The sequence below is a fragment of the Pollachius pollachius genome (assembly GCF_949987615.1).
Source record: "Pollachius pollachius genome assembly, chromosome: 1".
Classification (NCBI taxonomy): Eukaryota; Metazoa; Chordata; class Actinopteri; order Gadiformes; family Gadidae; genus Pollachius; species Pollachius pollachius.
Genome location: NC_136934.1, coordinates 43,096,407 through 43,121,796, shown reverse-complemented (window position 1 = coordinate 43,121,796; position 25,390 = coordinate 43,096,407). Strand labels below are relative to the sequence as shown.

Sequence of the window (25,390 nt, the reverse complement as noted above, 5' to 3'; positions counted from 1 at the left end):
TCTTTAATTATTTATTTAACTTGATTCCCCTACTCAAATAATGACGAAAGCCTATCACGTTTTTTTGTACTGTATTTAGTACTGAACTTTGCTGGTCGGGATGGGTCTGCTTTTGAGTGACACTGACACAGAGAATGTATCGGTGGCTCCACGCGTCCTCATCTCACCGCGGACCGCCGGCGACGGGATGCTCCAAATTACAGTTACTGGCGAAAGAGAGGGCGGAACCTTCAGATACATGGGTTCAGCTGCGAGAGAGAGGGCGGGACCTTCAGATACATGGGTTCAGCTGTGAGAGAGAGGGCGTGAACTTCCGTTACATGGGTTCAGCGGTGAGAGAGAGGGCAGAAATGTCAATTACAGCGGAAATTGAGGTAGACCGGGATAACGCTTCAATACCTAATGCTCTCTCGTCCTTGTGCCTAGGATGCTGAGGCTTGGCATTCCTCTGGCTCGTGCATCATTCATCAGGGAACGTACACTGGTCCGCGCGGACAGGCAGCCATGGCGGCGCTCGCCGCTCCATTCGACGATGAGCGGCAGGATTCGTTCGTCTGTACAATGGTTTCAGATCACGAAATTCGTAAAAGTGGCGTGAAGACGAAGGCAGAAGACGCTACGGGAGTCTTGGAGAGCCTCTCGGAACTACACAGAAGTAACCCAGGAGATATTTATTGCAGCTCCAAGTCAATGGAAAACCTTGTCAAAGATGCTGAGGACAAGTTATTTGTATCCGTGTGCTTCCCAAATGCTGAAAGAGAATACGGCAGCGTCTCTCCCGCCTACGTAATCACAGAGGACACGTGGTTGAGACAGGACGAGTGAGTGTTGTTGAAGTGTTTCTTATGCTCTGTAGGTTAGGGTTAGGTGGTTAGGGATAACCCTCAGTGTTGTAACAAGATCGGCTCTGGAAATGTGACGGATTGGATTCCGCCGTCATTGGTTTCCCGAGGGCCGTATAATGGGCAACCATGAATTATGCATGAAGATTTAATAGCATTTTTGGAGGAGACCACTCCGGAAGTGCGTGATGACATGGTAACAATACACAATAACAATGTGTGGACAAAGTGAGGACCACATTGGATCATAGTTGACTTCATATTGGTTTTGCCTTATATGATGACCAAGTAAGAATCATACCTAACTACAACTTTCATCAAGGCAAAAATAAATCACATTACTCAAGAACCCATTGTATTATTATAAAATAAGTAAGCAAAATCAATAAAACAGACCTTTTTGGCTTCCATTGACCCAATAGCAGCTAATGCCTCTATCAATGCATTTATAAAGGTAAAACATGTTATACTTGGATTATAAACGTATACTTCTCAATTATTCGGTCTGTCTGCTCTCTGTTGTCACCTAGGGTTTGGAACTCTCTGACTCAAAGCTATGGCTGCGTAACGCCCATCGACTGGAAGCACTCCCGGACGCGCGCCCTGCACACACTCCCTCTCAACCTGGGGCCCAGCCAAGTGAGACAGGTGCCTTCTAGTCTCACAAATCAGACTTAAGACTCATATCTAAAGATTAGGAGATAAAATCTGATGGCAGATTTCTTCCAAATCTTTGTGAACAGGGCGTTTCGGTATCTTTTGCTTCACATTGGTTTTCGACCAATGATTTGGCTGGAGGCAGGGATCCATATGCATGTAATTGGTGCACAATTACATGCAGTATAACACAAACTCGCCCTGCAGTATTTAACTGTAAATTAAAGGGTCTGTGAAAGGTTTCTAAAAAAAAATACCATGTAGAGTAACTACTGTAAAAACACACTTATTAGAATCCCCTCATGAGAGCTTCTTCCAGTCAACTTTCTTCGCTACAATATCTCCGTAACAAAACAGGCAACAAAGTGTAACCCCGTCCTTTGCAGTTTCTTGTTTCCGGCCCAGGCTCTGTGCCGTCTCCCCCTGAAGTTCTGCTATAGCATAGCAGACTGCTGGATCCCAGATAAACCCCAACTGATCCGCCTCTGTCCCCTTTCCCGTCCCCCCCTCCCCCGACCCACCAATCTTTTTGTCACACAAATCACAAATAGTAATTGTGCCAGGGTTTAGTGTTTTGATGAAATCCCCTCCCCCTGTGGTTCCACGGCAGAGGAGGAGTGATGTAACCACAGAGCTGTCTGGTGGGGAGGAGGAGGAGGAGGAGGAGGGGCTGAGGGAACAGCTGGACATGCACTCCATTATTGTCCCTTTCCTAAACCAGGAGCCCCTCTTCACAGCAGAGCAGGTAAGCATCCCCGGCCGTCCTCCCCCGGTCCTTAGCGACCACCTCAGCATCCGTGTCGACCAGCCTAAGGATGAGGTCAGCACACAGGACTTTATCCTCAAGACTGATTTATTTTTTTACCTGTGATACATTGAGTGTATATCTCTGTGTTTTATTGTTTATTTGCTTTGTGCGTGTGTGATTGTTTTTTTGGCTGTCTTAAAGTTGGCTTTGTGATTGCTCTTTGCTATGGGTGTTTGTGTGTGTGATTGTTAATTGCTGTGTTTGTGTGTGTGTGTTTGTGTGTGTGATCTTTGCCATGTGTGTGTGTTTGATTGTTCTCTGCTGTGTGTGTGTGTGTATGTGTGTGCGTGTATTTGGGTGTGGGATTGTTCTTTGTTATGTGTGTTTGTTGATTGATCTTTTCTGTGTGTCTGCGTGTGTTTGATCGTTGTGTTTGTGTGTGTCCCTCATGGCAGGTGATGGAGGAGCTAGAGGAGATGATGCAGGACTCTCTCGACCTGGAGGCCTCCTTATCCTTGGAGAACCGCCGAGGCTCCGGTTACGAGGAGAGTGAGTGATCACATGACCATGGCGGGCTGATATTCATGATGGGTCGTGACCCCTTCTGATATACAATGATGTTTTTCACAAGACAATGATATTTATCTGGGCCAATTCAGTGGGTCATTACTCAAACTGTTGTCTTATTGAACTTTGTGTGTGCCTGTTTGTGTGTGTGTGTGTGGGTGTGTGTGTGTGTGTGTGTGTGTGTGCGTGCGGGCCTGTGCATCCATTTGCTTATGTGTGTGTGTCCCTGTGCGTACGGTGTCTGCGTTTGTGTTTGTGTGCGTGCGTGCGTGTGCGTGCATGTGTGTGTGTGTGTGTGTGTTTCCAGGGCTAGGGGCCATGAGTGTTGCAGAGCTGAACGAGCTCCTGGAGGAGACGGAGACCAACATCCAGACGTTCTCTGAGGAGCTGATCCAGGAGCTGGCTCTTCGGGAGGAGCTGGACTTTGAGAAGGAGGTGAAGAACAGCTTCATCTCGGTCCTCATCGACGTGCAGAACAGGCAGAAGGAGCACCGGGAGTCGCTGAGGAGGAGGAAGAAGCTGAAGAACCCCCAGAGCCAGCCTGAGAAGACCCGTGGAGCAGTCAGTTTAATTTGACCCTTTTTTTATTTGACCCCTTTGATGGTTGTGGTTGAAGTCCGCGGCGGAGAGAGGGCTTCTCAGACACATAGTATAATGCCAGGGTGTGTGTGTGGCTGTGTGGAGCTCCATCCGGGCAGTGATTGATGTCCATGTTCCAAGGGAGGGTTAAGCTTCTCGGACACAGTGTGTGGCAGACTACAACGTTTTTAGTTTTTGATTTTAATTTTGATCCTATAATCCGTCTTTATTCCTTGTGTGACTCCTATGCTAAACCGATCTCTGCTTTGGTTTTCCTAAATTAATTCCTGCTGGTCTCCTAATCTCTTATCATATTTTTCTCTTTCTCTCTTCTTTTTCTCTCTCTCCAGCGTTTCAGCATGGAGGGATTTACCTCTGTGTTTCAAAACGGCTTCCGGCAAACTTTTGGTAGTGGATGCAGTGAAACTCAGCAGGTTACTCTCTACTTTCTCAGACAGAAGGACTTCTGTGAAGAGAGGATAATAATATAACTCAGAAACACATCTCTTTTTTCCTGACCTGAAACGACTTCCTTCTTCTCAATCATTCTTAACCAGGAAGAATGACATAAACCAGTGTTGATTTATGTTATTATTATGTTGGTATTTCAACTGCAACATATAAAAATTTGGATCTTCCATGTCCCTTTTTCCCCCCAGTATTTGACCACATTAATACCTTATGAGAAAAGAGTTGGTCCTCCATCAATTGAAGACCTGCAAGTTTTGACCAACAGTAAGTTTCATCTTCCACTAACTTCATGATCCCTAAGCCAGAACTAGACAAGTCATGCAGTGATTTTCGTCTTCCACCAACTGCATCGCTAATCCTAGACAAGTGAAGTAGGATTGCATCTATTTCTTCTGTTTATTTTGCAGTTCTTCAAGCTATGAAGGAAAACAGTGACAAGGTGCCCAGTCTACTAACAGACTACATCCTCAAAGGTAAGCTGTTGGATTTGGGTTGTCCTGTTGTGTTGACCTACAGTATGGGAAGTTTGTTGTTCTGTCGGTTTGACCAACGGTTGTGTAGTTTGTGAAGGGACCCTGGAGTGTGTATTTGAACGACCAAACAACTGCTGTGGATGAACGAATGAATAAATTCTAGCGAATATCTGAACGCATGGTTTTCCAGGTAACAGCCAGAAGAACACCCTTTATTTTATTTTTGCATTCATTTCTTGTTATTTTCCATTCTCTTCTGTTTCCATCCCTCCTCTAATAATAAACTCCCTAGCTCTGATGTGAGAGCGACACTCGGAGAGGTTCGTGGCAAGTAATCACTCATGTTGCACACTGTGGGGCGCTGTTGGACCCCACAGTCGGTGCACCCCCCCCCTCTCACCCCCCCCCCCCCCCCCCCAATCACACACACACACACCCCCCCCCCCCCCCCCCCCCCCCCCACCCCACACTACAGCTGTTGTGCAAACTGTGTCCCGACTTCTCCTTTTCTCCTCACCTACCCCCCCTCTTCCAAAATTGCTGACCTAAGCAACGGTAGAATTTCTTTGGTGTCACAAGATGTATTGCCAATCGTACAGGGCAGGGGCGTTTCTAGGTTTCTGAAATAACCGGGGCTTAGCCCAGAGGGAAAGGGAAAATTAATTCTAGCGGCAATACACTTTTTATGCTTTATTGCGCATGCACGTTTTTTCAAAATGCTTTACATAAATATACAAAATACACAGTTTATTATAGCTTTAAATAGTTTCCTGACTGCTGTGCTGCTCATCCCCAGAAATCTATTTACTCTCTTATTTGAGAGTAAAATGAATACAAGTGAGACAGACCTTATACATAAAAAATCTGTGCCGGTCACGTGACCTGGAAGGTTTTATTTTAACGTTTTTTTTTTTTTTTACTTTTTTCGATATTTGGCAGCTGTGAAGCGTGCCGCTGCTGACTTAAAGTCAAATGTATGGAGAGTGTCTCTGCTGCTTGCAATGCGCATAAGCCTTGTGACTCTTCCTTCCCCAAGGCAGCTTCGCTGAGCAGTCTTTATTAGAGCTTAGATCGGGCCCAGAAAATCAAGCCCGCACCGGCCCGAGCCCGTGCACGTTCTGTCCGAGCCCGGCCCGACACATGAACTGTAATTATGAGCCCGAGCCCGATTTCAACCCAACATTTTTTTTAATACATGTGTAACTTTGTACACATTTGTTACTTAGGCCTACTCTGCTAAATATATATGTAAGGAATAATGTATCGAACGCCGCCCCAACAGGGGCTGTGCGTCGGTGTCCTGTTCGCCCTGAAGGGGCTTATTTTCGATAATGACTGGCGACGTTTTATACATTATCCCGCTTATTACACAGCTACTTGCCAAAACGAAAAAATAACTTCACATGGTGTGTCTTTTTACAATTTATTCGTTACCAGCAAACGTAGTGTTGATCAGCAGTGAAATAGTCCGCCAAAGACGTTGACGTCGCTTAGCAACCGAAGACGCTGGGGTTGACAAGTTACCGGACTACTACCCATGCAAGTGAACCCGGCATTGAGATGACCTGTGTAATAAAGGCCTATAATATTTCTTATTATGGCATAGATTTCTCCTCAGATTAGGCCAATAAAGCAATGATTAAAAAAAACAAAAAAAAACACAAACGCTCGATCAAAGGCCCGGCCCGACCCGGCTCAAGGATAGCAGTGGGAAATATCAGCCGGCCGGGTCGGGTCAATCAAAACCCTCATTGTTTAACATGAATTGGCTAAACAAATTACCACTTTAGCATATTTAAACACAATTCAAATTGTGCAGAGAATTATTTCCATTGGTCATTCTGACCGGAGACATATAGAATTTTCGGTCCTCCTCATTTTTTTCCGGTCAATGACCGGTAATTACCGGACAAAGGAAACTCTGATATTTATATATATATATATATGACTGGAGATTCACTTGACGTGGTAAACAGTCTGGTTGTGTTTTTAAATCTCTTGCCAGAAGGACTACCTAGAAGGACTAGGATACTTTGAGATGCCCCTGGAATCCCCATGTTTGTTTCTAGTGTAAAGCAAGCAAAAGAAAAAAAAGAAAAAGGACGTTTCTTTTTCTTTCTTTTTTAATAAGATTCGGGGCTAATTAAATAATATCCAGGGCTTTAGCCCCGAATGAAACAGCCTAGTGACGCCACTGGCACCCCAACCTGCATGGTAGTATTAACCCATGATGCTACAACTACGCATCGCTTCAAATCACAATCATCCTATCACCATTTAGTTGTATTTGGACATTGTCCTCTTTCCCTTTAAGTATTCCTTAAAGAATGGATCCTCTTCCTCGTGTTTTCTTTACCCCAGTCCCCCAAGCATTACTTTGGAGAATCTTTTGTTAAAATGCTTACATGTAATTTCCTTGCAGTGCTTTGTCCGACGTGAACCAGAGAGAGTGTGCCTACATTTTCTGGAGAAGCTTCTAGCAGAGAGTGGGGTACCATGCTCAACATGGTAACCAAGATGAAGAGGACTCGTCATGTGTTTTCAGATTACCATCCTTTATTTATTCCTCCAAACGTATATTTTCATGTTTTCATTTACGCCTCATTTCTTTTACGTCCATTACGGTAATTTGACGGCATCAATGTTTTAACAGACATCCCGTTTTCATCTGTTAGTATTGTTTGATTGTTTAGTTTTAGTTCATTTTTTTGCATATTGTGGGTTTTAAATGAGCTCCTTTGAGAATATACAACAATAGTGAATACAGAAGCTCTAGTATTTGGATATTGGAGAGGTATTTTGTGAGAGACTATTTCCCAACTCTAGATGCACCCTTTCCCCAACCTTGTAGCAATCATTAAGAGACTATTTGCACCCTGTACAGGCGCCCATGGCTCTCTGCCTTGCTGCACCCCGTTCTCCAACCACAGAGGGTGTGGGAAAACTAAAACCCTATTATGCAATTCAGTATTGTTACTGTAGACAGAATCTTCACTGTTTAGTTAAGTTGTTGGACAGTTGGTATTAGCAATGCAGACACCCCCCCATCGGATCTAAAGGAAGGGGTATTGCTTAATGCCAAGGCCACGTTCTCAGGACTGAAACACAGCACTGCCGTGTGACTGTTGACTCATTAACTCCCTATGCAGTTGGTACAGAAGAGTGACCTTTGCGCTTCCTCCAACACAGAGACACAGACTGGATCTCTGAATCAGACGTCGTAATGAACTTCCCTTTACACCCACTCAGTGAGAACTTTGCACAGTGAAATCCTAACTTTTGGTAACTTAGTTATTTAGTTAACTTGGTTATTTATTTGATCAAATGGTCAAACTGCCTTGGCTGGATATTTTTTACATTGCTTCTTTTATGACAAATATTAAATTGGTGGAATGGCTAAATGCTTGATTTTCAATTGATTATGTACAAATGATTCAATAAATAATACAACTAAGACATGTCCTTGTTCATTGGCAGGCATTGTCTTATATACGAGTAATAGAAGAAAAACAAAAGTGTAGTCTAAATATGTTCATAGTTGAGTAACCAGTATTTCACACGGTGAACCATAACTGAGCTTTACCTGCTGAGGCTTTACATTTGAAAGGTTAATTATTATGGCTTTTTGTGCTGCTTGTAAACCAGAAAACGACAAGGAAAAATGTATTTAAGCAGCATTCAGAGGGTTCCGCTTGCTTGACTTTCCATGCTAAAAGTCAGGACAGCATGCTAAGGAAGACATGTTCAAAACAAATGAAAACAACCAAAACAGAATGTTTTGCACATGATGTAAGCCTCTGCCATGTGTCTGCTGGGCATGCTCCAGTTTCCTGAGCGGAACCAGATGGAGACCCTGGACTAAGGGCCAAAACACACTCACCTCTGGCTGGCCATCACTAGGCATAGAGCAGGCCTTGTGTGCCAGAAACACTGAGGGATTTATGTTCAATTCGATTAGCAGGCAGCCAGGAATTCTCTGAAACACATGTTAAATGAAGATTGGTTAATAGTCTTTTGCTTAATTGCTTTGTCTCTTTAGTGGCCCCCAATTCTTTTTGGAAACAGCCAAAGTAGCTATTGATTATGCTGTTAAAATACAGACTCATCTCCCTGGAGTCCTGCATTAGGCAGAAACAAAGGCAACAATGCAAGACAATAATGAGACATCTGTAAACCATTTGGTGTGTTCAAGAAAGGATTTCATCATACAATGCCGTGCTGCCACTACTGGGGTGTAAGACTCACATCTGCTTTTGGCCAAGTCCTCGCAGCGACACAGAGCTTTGGTGTTTCACCATCAGTACATGAAAACAGCCCTAACATTACCTTTGAAAGTGTTTTTGTGATGGACCATAGAGGGGCTTGCTTGATATTATGTCTCCTTCTACTGGCGAACACCACTCTTCAGCAGACCCCTGCAAGTGCAAGGAAGAAGAACGCAAGGAAAGGTAAGGCATGTTTCCTCGACATTTCAGAGGAACTCATTTAATTGCGCGCATCCTCGTGGTCTCTGCAGCTCATCAAATACAGGGCGCTCATCAAAAGTCAAGAAACAAAAGCCAAGATTGCCTAAGGATAGATCTTGATCTTCATTTGGTTCCTCTTGTTACTTCAACAGAGGCTGCAAACAATGCTGTGATCGAGAAGATGCAGAAACAGATTGATGATATTTTAGAAGAGCTGAATCTACTGAAAGAACATCAAGCATTACAAACAGGTATAGTACCTGAAAGAGATCTCTTGCCAACAATCAACTCCTATGCAAACAATGTTTTAGATTTAAGTTATTATTAATGAAACATTGACTAGGGCTTATATAACTAGTGTATGAAAGGCACTTTGGGTTGCAACATACTAGAACTGACTTCTAACTTGTTCTACTGCTACCACTACCGCAAAGTTTGCTTGCGAGGCACAAAGGTTCTGGGCAAGTGTTTCCTGGCGGATCCTGTGAAGAAGAACTACCACGCAGCCAGTGAAGACTGCATCGCCAAGGGGGGCAGCCTGGGCACCCCTGTGACCGGGGATGAAAACGACCGGTTCTATGAGTACGTGCTCCAGAGCATCGGCCAAGAGGAGCACGTCTGGTTAGGGATCAATGATATGATCACTGAGGGCCAGTGGCTGGACCAATCAGGGCAAGGTGTGCGCTTCAAGAACTGGGAGACGGTCATCACTCTGCAGCCGGATGGTGGGCGGGGCCAGAACTGTGCCATCATGTCCACCTCGGCCAATGGGAAATGGTTTGACGAAAACTGCCGCGCTGAAAAGGTCTCTGTGTGTGAGTTTAATATCATTTAACGAGGACTGCCCCTGTTGTCCTTTTGTAAAACATGAAGCATGTTTGTGTGAACCGATATTCATAGGAAGTTGTAACCTGTGCATGCAAATAAAAACAAAACCGATTTACTCATTTCTAAAACGTAATTAAATGACGTAGCTTGTCAGGAATGCAGGACTGAGAAAGCTAAAAACATTGTCCTGCTGCTTCACAACTGTAGTCTTAAGTCCCGCGATACTGTGTCATAATATACTAATAAACACATCAGCATTACATTTGACTCCATTTATATGTATCATACATTTACGTTATACATGTTATACATTGATTGCAGACTACATTTATTTTTTAGAAGCAAAAAAACTGAACGATAATTCTGCCCTTGCCGTTGCACATTTTGGTTGTCGGAAGAGGTTCTTTATAGGAAATTGGTGGCTGCAATGTTTGATCACGAACAGTCATAGGAGCTCAGTGGCTGTATTCCATGCAAAGCACTTCAGTTGCTGTTCTTCTCCGGTCTTCTGCTGCGGTGAGTTGAGTAAGCAACAGAAGCTCTTACGTGTGTCTCTGACCTGATGCGTGGATGTTTCTCATCATCTGATCGATGCCTGCAACCTGAGTATACTTTACACATCCACAAGGTATTTTGAGTCAGTGAATAATTGTTTGGCACAAATTCTACATTGACTACAAATCCCACAATGTCAGTTATCAGATATTTCAATATATTTTGCATTAGGAGAAAAATAACCATGACAGCAGGGTGTGATTACGCAAATACGGAAGTTCTCATGCGCGGAAATGGACCTTTCCACGCCATGGAAAACCAAAGGCATACAGCGTTTTCTCTCTGTCCCTAAGCTGTAAAGCTCTCGTTGGACATTTTGAGCTGACTGAATCTCACACAGGATGCTCACCTATTTTTTAATGGCCTGGGACTAAAAGGGGCCAATCATAGTGATGAGTGAATATGACAATAATTAAAATGATGATCACAAATTGGTTAGTTGAAAGAAATCATACAAAGATTGATTTAATATTAATTTGTCATTGTGAAATCCGCATTTCATTACTCAGCAAAACAGAGACACAGAACACAATATATACATATTGTATGTTGTAACATACAATAATATTGTAACCCTCATCCAGTACCACATAACACAAAGTACCACAGTACTTTGTACCACATAACACAAATATAAATACTCGAACAATAAACTACTCCAAAGAAATGCAAATATTCCAAATTCTGCCAAACACAGAGTGTATTAGCTCTCCATGTCTCAAATCCGTTGACCATTTCACTAACCCAGTGAGCGTCTTCGCACCGAGGCATTCCTACCAGGTATGGATTGGTCCAAGAGGGCTTGGACCAAGTTAATCCTATTCTCATCCTCTGTGGCTTTGGTGGGACTAAAACGACGAAAAGAGGTGGATGGCCTCTTCATAAGGCGCTGCGTTAGCACGGGTTCTCACATCCACTCCAGGGAATGTGTGCTCGACGTCGGAAACAAGGTGGGGGTCCCGAGCGGTCTCTCTCTTCAGTCACTGCCCTCCGGCTCAATCCGATTCCCCAGTGCTGGCCGTTCAGAGGCGGGCTCTTCGGGGGCCCCGAGGTCACTCTGGCCGTCGGGGGCCTGCGGGTCGTCCTGCACCATGGACTGGTCTCGACTGGCTCGGTTGGGTCGAGGCACCGGCGGGCCTATATTAGGCGTCCCCAGGAACGGCCGGTAGGTGCCCACCTCTGGGTTGATAGCGGACGGTGGTCTGTGGGGCTCTGTCGGCCCGGTGAACGGCCGGTACGTGTCCAACTCTGGGTTGATAGCGGACGGTGGTCTGTGGGGCTCTGTCGGCCCGGTGAACGGCCGGTACGTGTCCACGTCTGCGTCCCCTTCCATGTTGAGCTCCTTCTTCAGCAGGTGTGTGTAAACCAGGGTGTCCTCGATGGAGGCGTAGACGTGGTACTCGTCTTCACCGGGCAGGTTACTCTCCCCAGGACGGAAGACGGCCCCGGCGGGGTTGTAGATGGACACTTGATTGCGACTTAGCTCCTTCTTCTTCTTCCTGAGAACATTGGCGATAAATAGATAGATGAATACATGAATGGAAGTGAGTCGATTTTAAAGAGTCCCTTTAAAAAACGACACCAAAAAAACAACAGTATAAACTAGGATATTCCTATAAAATATATACAATTTATAAAATTGTAATTGAAATAAAATCATGGATTTTGGAAGGATGAGAATATATTGTGTAATTAACTATTTACAAATCGATAACAATGCAACGTTGCCGACGCCATATTGGCCAGATGGTGGCTCACCTGATGACCACACAGACCACGGCCAACACAACAGCAGCGATCACCAGCAGGACTGACACCACGCTCGCGATAACGGTCAGCATGTCTGCGCATCACCAAACAAGAACAAAACACTCATGAAACCTTGCTTTACCAAAATAATAATCTCTCTCTCTCTCTCTCTCTCTCTCTCTCTGGGATCTCTTGAATGCATTTGCGTGCTTTGCTTACTCCTGCTCTTGCGCAGCGTCATCTCGGTGAGCATGCTGAACTCTCCCTTCTCCATCATGCAGTTGGATATGTTCAGGTAGAAGGAGCCGGGGGCGTCCACCTGCTCTTCCGCCTCCTCGTCCTCCCGCCGGCTGTACATCTCCTCGGCCGAGTCCAGCAGGCGGATCCGGATGCTGGTGTGGCGGTTGCTGCACTTGGGCTGGCTGAGGTTGATGAACACTAAGTGGGCCTCCTGCTTGGCGGGCACTTTGACGATCCAGGAGATGCTGGAGTAGGACTGCATGCCCGTCGGCCAGCCGGGGCTGGCCAGGAGGGTGGGCTCGCTTCCCTTCGGCGACAGGGTGAATATGTTGTCCTCTGGGCGACACACGGAGCAAAGAGCGAGGGAACGACGGATCAAACATCAAATTCAATTCAATTCAATTTTATTTGTATAGCCCATAGACTGTATACACCAGTATACACCAGTATATCAGTCATACTACACCAGCATACACCAGCCTATCAGTATAATGTGACCCACTGGCGCAGTACGCTAAAGGCTTCACCTGTGATCTCCTCCTTGAAATGCGCTCCCAGCTGAGACTGAGGCGTGGAGAGCTGGACCCCCCTCGGATTCCCCTGGTCGACGGAGGCCGTGATGGACACGTTGGAGCGGAACTGGATGCTATGGATGGGCCCCCCGGGGCAGAACGTTCCGAGGGACGTGCGGCCGTCGTCCTCGGCGACGGCCAGCACCAGGCTGCCGTTGCAGGGCTGGCCGGGGAGCGAGCGCTTAAGTCCGTCGCCGGGGCTGAGGATCTCCGTGCTGCCCCTGGCGGGATGAACCAGGGACCAGGTGACGCTCCTCAGGGGGGCTGGGAGACAGGAGGGCAGGGAGGGGACCCGCAGGGGGAAGGGCTTCCTGGAGCAGGCCTTTAAACTACGGCATTCTGGGAAAGAAGAAAATACACAGAACGGTTTCATGATTACTGAAGGATTGAGGATAATGTTGAATTGTTGTTTAATTTTTTTTTCTCCTTTTTTTTATTACAGCTGAAATGTCCAAGTGGGAGAATGCTGCTCTGATTAGCAGTCTAGCATTTCTGGAATACACACAAAATAGTCAGGTAGATAGCCCTTTTATCAGCTCGTCGAAAAAAAATGAGTTGCTTAAAGGAACCTCAGTGTGCAGCACTCTGTGGTATCTTCGCTGCACTCATAGCGACTGCTAGGACCGCATAAAAACCAGTGCTGTTCAACACGTTTTAGGAAAGGTACAATAGTCAAGTTAATTATAAGGGTGGACACAGCTGACCAAAACTACTGAGTGGCTCTATGGCAACAAAGGACGTTTACCAAGCTGAAGTTAAGCATCTATATTTACTCAGAGCTACAGCTGGTCATAAACACATGCTTTCAATGGGGATGTCTACCATAAGAAAAACATAGAATCTGATCTATCGTACCCTTTGAACACAACAACACTGTGCTGGTTTCAGTACTTTATAGTCTGTTCTTTAGGAGGGGTAAATCACACAATAAGGTTATTGATACATAAACATGACTCAAAATGTACTCACCGATGACTCTGCTGGCCGTGACCCAAACGTCGGCTGGAGAACAGTCCTGGAAAGACAGTTGCGCAACCCCGTATGACGGAACCAGGATGGTCCCCTCGGCCACGGAGTTCATTGTCATCAGACACTCCGAGTCAGGTCGGATCTTCTTAAGGTTCAGGGAAAGACCCTGACTTTGCCCCAGGTCCACAGAACACAACATTTCTACAAATAGAAATGTCAATGTTGAAAAACACACTCAATAATAACAGATGGGAAAATCGATAATGTGCACAGACAGTGACCTGTATCTACCCTTATTTTCTTCCCTTGTTGCTTGCCCAAACATGAATTGTCTACCCACAGCCGAGTTACAACACACACATGACTCAGGGGTTAGCACATCTTGGGAGCTCCCTGAAATTCGGAGCATAATGCTTAATCTTTCCAAAAGCTTCCCCACCATTACTCGGATATCCAAATGCAAGTTTACGTAGTTTAAAACCAACAGGGGGAAGTCTGGTATTAACCTGGTGGGCTGTGTTCTAACAAGATGGGATATCTAGAGGACAAAGCAATGTCTATGTCTCTATATTGGACATTCCCAACAGAGTCAATAGTGATGTGTTTTTTCTTGCCCCTTCAGAGGGTAAGGAGGGTTGTCTAAAGTGGTCTGTGGATACCTTTGAGAATGGAACTGGTATTAAGGGAAAAACAATAAAATGGAGTGTCATATGTTTTACTAGTGATGTGACTCAGATTGGTATATAAATCAAGAATACATTACAGAAAGGGAACACTAGTGTAAAACAAACTTGCAACTTGCAATAAAATATTTTCATGCAACGTTTCGTTGCTGGACTTCAGGCAAATGGTTTATGACAGTGAGATGCCATCTTAATTAGGGAGTGGCTGTAAACCTGCAAGCAATCCCATTCCCCGTGTGCACTAGGGAGGCCTAAAAACGTGCACTAAAATAAATACAGACGTCATAACTTTTGACAGTAGTCATGGCACCAGATTATCACTAATGATATACAAGCAGACCAGTATATCAGGAATGACATAACAGTACACCAGTATACAGCTGTATATCAGGAATTATATCTATCAGGAATGATATACCAGTTCACCAGTATATCAGTAATGATATACAAGTACAGCAGTATACACCAGTATATCAGTAATTTTATATCAGTAAACACTAGTATAGAAAGGTAAATCTGTGATATACCGTACACCAGCATACACAAGTATATCACAAATTATATACCAATACACCAGTAAAGAACAGTAAATCAGTAATGATATACCAATACATCAGTATAAAACAATACATCAGTAAAGATATACCAGTACACCAGTGTACACAAGTATATCAAGAATGATACACCAGTTTACACCAGTATATCAGTAATGATACAGCAGTACACCAGTATACCATTAATATTATACCAGCATACACCAGTATACACCAGCATATCAGTAACGAGTCCCCACCCGTTCCCCAGTAATGATAAAGCAGTAGACCCCAGTACACCAGTGATGTCCCACCCCAGCAGGAAGCCACACACACACACACACACACACACAGACCTGGCTGGCCGGTGGGGGTCGCGGTCACCCTGAGGTGGAGGGACAGCCCTCGGGGGCTGCTCCTGGTGAGGTCCATCTCACAGTTCTTCAGGGTCATGGTGAAGTTGTGCTTCTCCTGGGCCGGCTGGGGGTCCGACAGCCCCAGGACCAGCATGCCCCTCCCGCCCTCGCCATACACCACGGCGGTCCCCTTCTTCCGACAGGCCGGCTGCGTGTGGTTCACCACCTGGACCGCGGCGCTGTGCTTCCCGGGCACCTGGATCTCCCATTGGACCAGGTCGTCGTCGGGGAAGCTCTGCGGGTAGTTCGGGGAGAGCAGTTCCACCGGCGACGACGAACTCCCCGTCGGTAGGATCACTTTGATTTTGGCGAGAGCTGAAAGGAGGCAGAAATCAAGGGTATTGTTCCGTTGAATGGCAGGAGATTTCCCCATGAAATCCATATGAATATAAATTGTTCACATTTCGTGAACCTATAACACATCCAATCTGGCAACACGCTCACTTTTTATCTCTTCCCCGACTGAAACATTGAAGGTTCCCGCTTGCAGTGGTTCCTTGGCGGGCACGTGCACAGAGAAGGATCCCTGGTTCAGCACCTGGGCTTGGCCGATGGGGCCGGTTCTGCAGTACCTCCCGATGTCCACTCTCCCCACCGACTGCAGGGTGTAGATGTGCTTGTCTGGGCACACTTGTGAGGAATGGACCTGTCTCAGACCGGTCCTGGTGAAGTCTATCAGAAAGGCTTTGGGTGCTGCAGCCTTCAGGGTCCAAACGTAGGCGCGGTTGAACCCCAATAGGGAGCTTGGTTCCTCCATGGTGATATTTCCGTTGCAGGATTGTTTCGTGCATTCTACAGAGCACAATTACCATGGCAACAGAAAAGAGAGTGTTCAAAGACGTGAGCAAATATTGTGAGTATCCAGCGCCAATGGATAACATGATCGCATCGTTACATAAGGCAACCCTCCGTTCCATTGTGCTCAGTGGCGCATGCGAACCGATCCTTACCGATATTCCGACGCACTTCCAAGTGGATGACGTCTTCCGGTTTGGGGCACTTGAACACCACTGAGACAGAGCCAGGGCCTTGTAGCAGAACCCATGCATTGCATGTTTGTTTCTGACCCTCCCCAACACACACAGGGCACTCTGACTGTCTGCCATCATTACTATTGCTAAAGTTGTAGCTAGTGCCCCTGTCAAGGCTGAGGTTCCGGATCTGGAACCCTGGATAGAACGGACACACATTAACAAACATGTCCTGTATGTTACAACTTCTACATGAAAGGATGGACTTCCATGCGAAAGGCGGTGGCTTGTTTCTTGTGATTTTGTGTCCTACACATTTTCACCATGGTTTTTGATAGGAAATAGTTTGTGTTCCCATTCAGAGCATTTTTGTATTTGCAGGACAGAGCTGTGTTGGGAGAGATTAGGCTTTGCACACAATCACCCTTGATGTACCCACTCCAGTACAAACAGTGGCCTGTATACACACACAAACAAACACCATCCACCCCCCCCCCCCCCCCCCCCCCCCCACACACACACACACACACACACACACACACACACACAAACACACACAACAACGATTTATTTCTCTCCTCAACGGGCATCTCTCAACGAGATACAGATACGTTTCCCAGGCGAAATGTGTAGAGTCCAGGTTTAAAATGGATCACACATCGGATCAGATGTTATCATTCGGCGTTCATTCAACCAATAGGTAGGAAGGGTCGGCGACTATAAAAAAAACTAAAAACATGTGGATACACACACAGACACACACCCACACCCATACTTCATTATTGAGATAGCATAACAGCAGAAACTTATCCAGAACTCCAACACGTTTTACGCTCTCCCTCGTAAAAATGTCATCAAGCAGCCACACAGTCAGAGGAGGACGTGACTAACCTGACACATTGAGAATCGCAGCTGTGAGTAGGAGCACCCCTACGGCCCGTCGGAGCGCTGATGAGACCATGGTCGAACAACAGGTGGTGGTAAGTCGAAGCCCCTGGAAAGTTGCGGTTGTATTTCATGATGGAAGAAAATTCATAGCGACGAAAATGATGGCAACGTCCTGTTGATTATTCCCCAACTGCCTGCCTACTTCCTGTAGTGGGACACCACACCTCTTCCAGGTAAGGCGGGGCACCAGGCCCCGTTTCACGCTCCATACCATCTAGTAGCCTCTAGTAGCCTGCCGTCTCTAAGTTCAGTACAGGCCTATGCGTATACGAATGTGTATAAAGTAGTAGTAGGCTACCGCCATTTAAATCTGTCAGCCATTAGGCATTAGAGCAATATAGTTTTATCAAAAAAGTTTTACGAGCTTTCCAGGCTTAGTCCAATTAGTCCCTCCAAATAAATGAATGGATTGGAGACATTTTTAACATAAACCGACCAGTAGGCCGCTATGTAAGCCATGTGCTCCATGCAAATAACTAAGACTTCCTTGCTATCTTAAAATGAAATTATTACTCTTTATAGCGTTATTACTAGACACTATGTCTCTCACACAGACACACACACACACACACACACACACACACACACACACACACACACACACACACACACACACACACATACACACACACACACACACACACACACACACACACACACACACACACACACACACACTTCATTTGGAAATAAGAGTATGAAACTGGGAAGATATTGTAAATATTATATCGTTTTATTTTCATTATAGTAATCTTAACATAAATACAACTGATCACTTTTCTTAAGTTGAACTTGATATTATAAATCGGACAATATAAATGTTGGCATCATCTCTATCTTTAGAAACCTTTTATATTCTGAGAATATGTTAAGAATATACTTTTAAACCTTACATGTGTATTTTAAAGTCGACTAAATAAGTTATATCATATGACAGCACAGTTTAAAGAACATTTTCTATGTAAAAATCCTATTCCTAAATATAAGCCTAAAAGTAAAATAATCTATAAAGTTCCAAAACTATACAGAGTTTTAGGATAAAAGTTAGCACGGTTACGCTGACCTACAAAAAGGCCTACACGGGTTAAAAACAAACACACCTAGGCAATAGACAATGCTCCATTATTACAGGAGCTCACCTTGAGGTCTAGCGGCTAAATCTAAACCAAACCCCATTTGGCTTAACGTATTACAAACCTCCGCTGGGATGGCTACAAACAGTATAGGCAGCACAGGCTTTTTATCCAGAAAAAATAAAGAAAAAACAAAAACTTGAATTATCTCGGCCGTCTCTGCTCCATCCCATTGGGCAAAAACCCTGCAATGATGGGCACCGGCCATATGAGAGCAGCAACGCTCCACACGATGATGACCAGGGTCATGAAGCACGCCACCAGCGTCGACTCGATGGGCTTTCTGTTGAGCCTCCAACTTTTGTCCCCCTTGAGTTCATCCAGGCTAAAATCGACGCAGCAGAAATTGATCGAGTCCCCGGTCCCCTGCTGGCCCCTCGACCTGCCCTGGCCGAACCTCCTGTACCGGGAGAGACCGCAGCCCACGCACAGCCTCAGCTCCTGCTGCCCACCGGTTACGCCGAGGTGCTCGATCACCACCGGCGACATGGCCCTGTTGAAGGAAGCCGAGAAAAAAGCCCTTCCGTGGTTGTTTGTGGTGTATATGAACACGTCGCACTGGAACCCGAAGTTGCTGTCCCAGCGAGCCACCAGCGAGGTGGGCAGGAGCCGCTGGACGCTCACGTTGCACTGAGACGGGGTCTGGAGGGAGCCGTCCGACGACGAGGCTTCGCTGTCCTCCACCGCGGATCTCTTGGAGTAGCGAACGTCGACCTCCAGGTTGGCCAGGAACCTGTTGGTCGAGTTGACGGGCGGCAGGAGCAGGTCTTCGTCGCTCCAGCCGTGGCATAGCTGGAGCAGCCCGGCCACGGCGGTCACTACCCGCAGAAGGGTCGGCGGCGAGAGGTTCAGCATGGCATTGGGCGCGTCTCTGCCCTGTGCATGGTGTTCTGGGCAGCCGGGGACCGTGTTCTAGCCGAGCTCCCTGGTTGTCCTCTCCGGTGGGGATGGGGAACCAGATCCGTAGTCCTACTGTAGTCCCGCTGGAGAGCCGTAGAACGCCACCAGATCACACGAAATATAGGTAGCGGACTGGGTCCTACTGTAGTCCTGGTGGGAGAGCTGTGCACACACCGACACCCGACCACTAGAAATAGTAATGTCACTCAGGTTTCTACTCCTCCTGTGGTTTTGGGGGGTTCTGTGCTTGAAGTAGGCTACCTTGATGACTTCTTCTTCTCAATCGTCTCGTGTTGTAGGGTGGGGAGATGTAAGGCATATTTCGAGTTGTCCTCGCCATGCACGACCCCCCCGTGCTCAAACCCTTGCGTCGTCAGTACTGTGAACGTTGAGCACGAGAGCTTGCAGTCAGGAGTGGCGGGAGAAAGATCCACCTGCGCGGGGACACGCCGCGCGTTTCCAACTGCGCGCGCGGCTCCCGTTGCCTGCTTGGAGATGCAGAGCAATAACAATACAAGTTGAGCCACATGAGATTTAAAGCAGTAGGACTACAAGTCTCGTTTTAAAATAGTGTGATAGCGTATTGTAACGTGCATTATACGCAAAATTTTAATGATTGACAATAAACCCCCGAACAATTTAAATGGAATAGGCCCATAGGCTAGTACATTTTATTATTAAAAACATGTTTTTCAATGTCAATAATTCGTCTAAAACTGTGCCATGGTGTTCATAATCTCTTAACATTGAATTGTTTAATATTACACGACTCCTATTCCAACAAATTGCCATTTCACTCATCTTCTTTTGAATAGATCTGTAAACTAATAGCAGGTCTTATTGCGGTATCAGCACTTTCAGTTTCCCAAAATGTGGTCCATAATTGTTACCCGCAGCTTTATATTGCATAATGAGATATTAAGTCTTAATTCTGTGGTTATTGTAAATGTCACCTTAGGCTGTGTGTGTGTGTGTGTGTGTGTGTGTGTGTCTGTGTGTGTTTGAGTGTGCGTGTTTGTGCTCGTTTGTCTGAGTGGGTGAGTGTGTTTGTGTGTGTGTGCGTGTGTTTGTGCGTGCGCATGTGTGTGTGCGCACACGTGTGTGAGAGTGTGTGTTTGGGGGGGGTGCATCAATAATCAACCATCAGGATTACAAGAGCTTTAACGTAACTACTAAACTACTTTGTTAGCTTAGTACCCCCCCCCCCCCCCCCCCCCACACACACACACACACACACACACACACACACAGACACACACAGACACACGCAATGGTTGTTTCTAATCAAAATTACAACCGGGGACGCAGCTGCAGTTCCTTTCTTCCTGAGAGCTTCTAATAAAACCCGTTGTAGTGGCACACACACCTGGTCTTCTGTGGCACCTCCTGCTGCCTCAAACCGCCTCCCCTCCTACGTGCGTCACTCTGGTCCCTGTTTTGTGTTAATTAAATTATGCTTTCACAAATCTATCTAGGCTGAGGTCAAGGGAATCAAGCCCAAGATGAAACCTAACCAAGAGGCAACGACTGTCCTGCTGTCGAGTGGGCGATAGTCTGAGCTGCCAAACGTCCATTGTTTACACTTGCCTTACTGATATACTGCTGTTAGCAGAATACACAGATGCACACTGAATATTCCCAGCAGAGGTATCCATATTATCCTCCCTTCCTACTAAACGTTTTGGGATCCCCAAATTGTATTTAAGCGTAATCCCTTATAATCCCCTGACACAACGCTAGTAGGAAAGTAATGCAGCCCACGTACACAAAGCACATTTTCATCATTGGGAATAGTCAGTTAAAAGAACATAATCAGCTGATTCATGTGGGGATAAATAACCATTAGCTATTCTGTTTAATCTTCATCAGAGAATACGAACGCTGCCACTTACATAAACTGTTTTTTGTCCCCCTATAATGGTGTGATTTAGTCTAGTGCTGCCTGAGCGCATTTGATGTGAGGGCCAGCTGAATGAAAAGGCGCTGATGACTTAGTGTAATTAGAATACGTCTCCTTCTCTGGTCTCTTTTACGAATAGGCCCCTTTCCTGTCCTCTCCAGACATCCTACTAGTTCACCCCAACACTCCCAGCCATTTCCACTCGCACCTCCTCCGCACAGGATTCTCTTGAGGCAATCTGCTGGCGAACAGCAAAAAATGTAAATGACTTTCGTGTTCATTAATTATGCTATAAAAATGTAAATTGCTTCAGTGCCAAAATGCAAATGTCAAAGAGATAAAAGTCTCTTGTGCCAAAGGAGAATATATAAAATATTTGTTTCCTCAAAATGTGTCTCTTTGTACAACCAAGAAGAAGAGTTGTAGTGTTCTCTAGCCAGCCTCTATCAAGCCGAAGACACGTTATAAACGCTGTCTTCATTAGGGCTGGAGTCTGGGATGGCCGTGTCCACTCGGTTTCTCCCTATACTTATTTTTTCTTTGTCTTTTGTGACTGGTGCACGTCCATCTCTGACTTCATTAATCTTTTTTTATGCCTTCAATAACTAAGCGCTCCCTGGCTCATCACCACGGTAACCAAACCTTATACCGGCTCTTCAGTTCAACCAAGTCGAGGAAGAGTTACATGTGAAGTGGGGAAGATATTTCTCTGGAGATAAGCAGCTTGTTATTTGGTGTGTTAATCGTATCACTGCTGTTGGTGGATATGGTTTGATATTGGCTTGTCGTCTTTTCATATTAGTCAAATTGTAATCACTTGTTTTTTAACCGTTGCCTTATTTTGTGTTAGAATCATATATAAGGGTCCAACCATTTTTCTAAAGGATGGTCAGCATCACACAATGAATGTAAGTTGAAGTAGATTTTAATTAATTGCAAAGAATAGGTAGCTTTCATCTGGTTTCTCTGCCATAAATTATGCAGCACTAATGAGACAAAAACCAGACACAAAGCAGGCAAATACTAAGCCATAGGCCATCCCATTTCAGCCATAGCAATGCCGACCATCACAATCGTTTTTATGTGTCAACGAATGGTGACAAAAGTAGATATTTTAGTAACATGCACAAAGATAAGGTTTCCTAAATGCTTGTTCAGTGAAGGGATACAACTGTTCTGAAAGGCTGCTCTTCCAAACCAAGAGGAATACAAGTTCTGCGGATCATCAAATGTAACAAAAATAAAAGGAACATTTTGAAACAGATGCACTATAAAGAACGGCTGCTAAACTTATGAGTGATTTGTTCAGACCCTGAAGCACTAGCCTCAACGAATCATCAGACTCCTGCGTATCGTTTTGTTTCTGTGGGCCCTCCCCTGGAAGAGATCAATGACCCCCACAAAGAGCCTGCTGCAGCTGCCCATGTGAAACATCATGGGTACTAACATGGTTACCTGCCCCTTTGAACCACAGTTCGAGGAAAACCAATGACGGAAGGTGCAGAAAGCATACGAGACAACTCCAGGGCCGGGCTTGAGGAAATGGAGGAGGGGTGAAGATTGAATCCTGAATCTGCTTGAATCTGGGGATGAGGATTTATATCACACGCAACTATCTCTCAAGAGGGGCACCCTTGAACAGGTCAGGACAAGCCAGATCTTACACCCCCCACCCCCAAACCCCCTCCACCCCCAACCTTATTGTCTTATACACTTTGCCGTACAGTTTGTCATCTGAAGGTCTGGCCAGGGAAATGTTACCGTGTTCTGTGACACACTGAAAGGGAATGATCACGGCGGGCAGTTTGTCATTGTGGAAATTGTAAGCTGCAGGGAAGAACAGGAATGGGATGTTAAGTGGGGGGGTTGGGGGAGGGAAAGTTGCTCAGGGAAGGAGGGGATACTGATCCCAGATCCCTGAAAACACAGCCGTCCTGTTACCACCTCTGTAGAGCTATGGCTCTAGAAAACATTGCTTCAACTTAATCAAAGTGAATGCCAGTGAACCAACATTCTGGCAGGGAGTTCGCTTATCAGAGGTAGGCCTGTCCTGAAAGGCTGAAAAGAGTGATATCCAGACAGCAAATACAAGATTCAAGATTCAAGAAAACTTTAATTATCCCCAGGGGGCAATTAAAGGTAAGGCACGTAGAGCAGACATAACAACAATGACAAACACGACTAAAAATAGATAGATAAATAAATAAATAAATAATAGACGCCTTATCAGCAAGCCAGAATGAGCATTTTCCTAAGCTATTTTTGTGTGTTATTTATTGAATTATTTTATTGTATTTGGGTTAGACACACTGACAGCAGTAAATAACAAATTTGACAGAAAAGTCCAAAAGTAATTTGCCAGCAGAGCATCACAAATCGTACAATATTGAAACAGTTCGAGGTCACGTTTGACTGTTTTTTATTTATTATGAAGTGGTTATTGTGAGTGTAGTATTATGTGAGTTTCTCGTTCTGTAATCTTGATTGTTCATCAAGTCCCATTCCCCCATTCACTTATATAATCAAGGCTTGATGTAAAACCTTTCGATAATAATTAACCTTATGCATAAAAATAAAATAATGGTGCACGGCTCTGTAATTCACCCGGCCCTTCATCCAATGTTTATTGAATGGGCCAGATCTAATCACAAAGGAACACAATATAATAATAGTAATAATGACAGCTCTTTGACATTTGTGTAATTAACCTTTATTTAACCAGCAAAAAACAAGAGTGCCCTTGCCAAGGCAGGAAGCAGCAACATGGCGTTTCCCACAGATGACAATCAACAATTCAATTTGCCCAATAAATACAAATGTCCACGGATCTCCCATCATCATTGGACATTGATGATGTGCTCATTTGCCACACGGCTCAGCAGTCCAATTTCAATGTATTCCAGGAATCTATATTTAGCTTTATTCCTGCCCTCTGTACACACTTGATGGTCAGCTGGACATGGTCAGCTGGATGGTCAGCTGGACATGATCCTGGGAATAGGTTTGGTTAAATGTATGAACTACTGTACATTAAACACTACATTATTTAAACAAGGGATGGAAATATTTCAATATTTTAATCAGAACCCCGGGGTATAACGCCTTGTCTTTGTAGGTGTTGATTTCATCCATTAGGACATGAAGCACTTTGAATGGATGCAATCCAGTGGTACTCGTAGCACCTAACCTCTGGGGACAAGGTTTCATGTTCATCAAGGAGAGCACACCGCCCCCTCCCCGACCCTGCGTCTCCGTACTCTGCTCTCTGTGATGAACCAGGAGAGTCTCGATCGCGTCCAAACTCATTTCCCTCTCCCATTTCTCCTCTCAGCCACATCCTGCCCGGGGCGCCAGCTCCTCTGACTCTGATGTATGACAGAGAAACTCAGCCCCCAGTTTAGCTCGCTTACGTCAGTGGGAGAAGCTTTCCTCCATGCACACCCACACAATCATGCACACACACACACACACACCAACACACCCACACATGCACGCACACACACACCCAAGCACGCACGCACACACACACACACACACACACGCCACACACACACATACACACAAACACACACACAAACACACACACACACACACATGCACACACTAACACACCCACGCATGCACGCACACACACACACACACACCAACACACCCACGCATGCACACACACACACCAAGACACCCACGCATGCACACACGCACGCACACACACGCACACACACACACACACACACACACAAACACACGCACACACAGACACACACACACACACACACACACACACACACACACACACACACACACACACACCATCACCTTAAGTTTAACTTCTGGATCTTAACCTTTTATCTATCTATATCTATATATATTTATTTATAATTTATTGCTGTTTAATGTAATGCATCTATATATATACAGACATTATATGATATATATCTGTACATAATGAATGAATATATATATATATATATAGAGAGAGAGATATCTTAACAGATAATACATATTACATTTGAAACATCAATTCGCAGCCGTACACATTGTCATTGGAGGTGGGTTTGATAAAGTTGTTTAAAAAACAAGATGGCGCCGCCCATACTGAAATCGTGAGCACCGGGAACAGGTCATCTCAATGAATAAACTGTTGGATAAGTGACTCTTTGTGCGACATCTTTATGAAATATCACACATAC

At 45.2% G+C, this 25,390-nt stretch overlaps 4 protein-coding genes across 7 annotated transcripts; 2 read left to right on the top strand and 2 right to left on the bottom strand.

The window, feature by feature from the left end:
- The first annotated feature begins 352 nt into the window (after positions 1–352).
- On the top strand, positions 353–7,719 carry fez2a (fasciculation and elongation protein zeta 2a). 4 transcript variants are annotated; one of them, XM_079733048.1, is made up of 8 exons: positions 353–821; positions 1,373–1,490; positions 2,110–2,244; positions 2,703–2,796; positions 3,122–3,375; positions 4,053–4,128; positions 4,272–4,337; positions 6,760–7,719. In XM_079733048.1, exons 1-8 carry the CDS (start codon positions 505–507, stop codon positions 6,774–6,776), a joined length of 1,077 nt encoding a protein of 358 aa, XP_079589174.1. In that variant the 5' UTR covers positions 353–504; the 3' UTR covers positions 6,777–7,719. The 4 variants fall into 4 exon arrangements, with proteins under 4 accessions (XP_079589174.1, XP_079589176.1, XP_079589173.1 ...); XM_079733050.1 differs by lacking the exon at positions 6,760–7,719 and having other exon boundaries at positions 1,373–1,481; positions 2,221–2,244; positions 4,272–4,489; XM_079733047.1 differs by lacking the exon at positions 6,760–7,719 and having other exon boundaries at positions 4,272–4,489.
- A 950-nt stretch (positions 7,720–8,669) lies between these two features.
- Positions 8,670–9,744, top strand: clec3ba (C-type lectin domain family 3, member Ba). The gene is made up of 3 exons (XM_079733846.1): positions 8,670–8,785; positions 8,956–9,054; positions 9,238–9,744. Exons 1-3 carry the CDS (start codon positions 8,683–8,685, stop codon positions 9,636–9,638), a joined length of 603 nt encoding a protein of 200 aa, XP_079589972.1. The 5' UTR covers positions 8,670–8,682; the 3' UTR covers positions 9,639–9,744.
- A 203-nt stretch (positions 9,745–9,947) lies between these two features.
- Positions 9,948–17,387, bottom strand: cdcp1a (CUB domain containing protein 1a). The gene is made up of 9 exons (XM_079731536.1): positions 17,211–17,387; positions 16,299–16,517; positions 15,793–16,140; positions 15,289–15,663; positions 13,717–13,917; positions 12,703–13,086; positions 12,155–12,511; positions 11,945–12,029; positions 9,948–11,685 (listed from the first exon to the last, which is right to left on the bottom strand). The coding sequence occupies exons 1-9, from the start codon at positions 17,278–17,280 to the stop codon at positions 11,163–11,165; spliced, it is 2,562 nt and encodes an 853-aa protein (XP_079587662.1). The 5' UTR covers positions 17,281–17,387; the 3' UTR covers positions 9,948–11,162.
- Positions 17,388–18,544: 1,157 nt separating this feature from the next.
- On the bottom strand, positions 18,545–19,255 carry tmem158 (transmembrane protein 158; the record flags this gene model as incomplete). Its single annotated transcript, XM_079733741.1, has 1 exon — positions 18,545–19,255. The coding sequence occupies one exon, from the start codon at positions 19,253–19,255 to the stop codon at positions 18,545–18,547; it is 711 nt and encodes a 236-aa protein (XP_079589867.1).
- Between the last annotated feature and the right edge of the window lie 6,135 nt (positions 19,256–25,390).

Bases quoted from the DNA above. Each gene is read 5' to 3' on its own strand.
- fez2a (XM_079733047.1), top strand. From the start codon at position 505: ATGGCGGCGCTCGCCGCTCCATTCGACGATGAGCGGCAGGATTCGTTC. The intron at 3,376-4,052 runs GTCAGTTTAATT...TTTTCCCCCCAG, and splicing joins CTGAGAAGACCCGTGGAGCA to TATTTGACCACATTAATACC. The intron at 4,129-4,271 runs GTAAGTTTCATC...TTTATTTTGCAG, and splicing joins CCTGCAAGTTTTGACCAACA to TTCTTCAAGCTATGAAGGAA.
- clec3ba (XM_079733846.1), top strand. From the start codon at position 8,683: ATGGACCATAGAGGGGCTTGCTTGATATTATGTCTCCTTCTACTGGCG. The intron at 8,786-8,955 runs GTAAGGCATGTT...TTACTTCAACAG, and splicing joins GAAGAAGAACGCAAGGAAAG to AGGCTGCAAACAATGCTGTG. The intron at 9,055-9,237 runs GTATAGTACCTG...ACTACCGCAAAG, and splicing joins ACATCAAGCATTACAAACAG to TTTGCTTGCGAGGCACAAAG.
- cdcp1a (XM_079731536.1), bottom strand. From the start codon at position 17,280: ATGGTCTCATCAGCGCTCCGACGGGCCGTAGGGGTGCTCCTACTCACA. The intron at 16,518-17,210 runs GTTAGTCACGTC...CGTTCTATCCAG, and splicing joins TGCGATTCTCAATGTGTCAG to GGTTCCAGATCCGGAACCTC. The intron at 16,141-16,298 runs GTAAGGATCGGT...TGTGCTCTGTAG, and splicing joins GGAAGTGCGTCGGAATATCG to AATGCACGAAACAATCCTGC.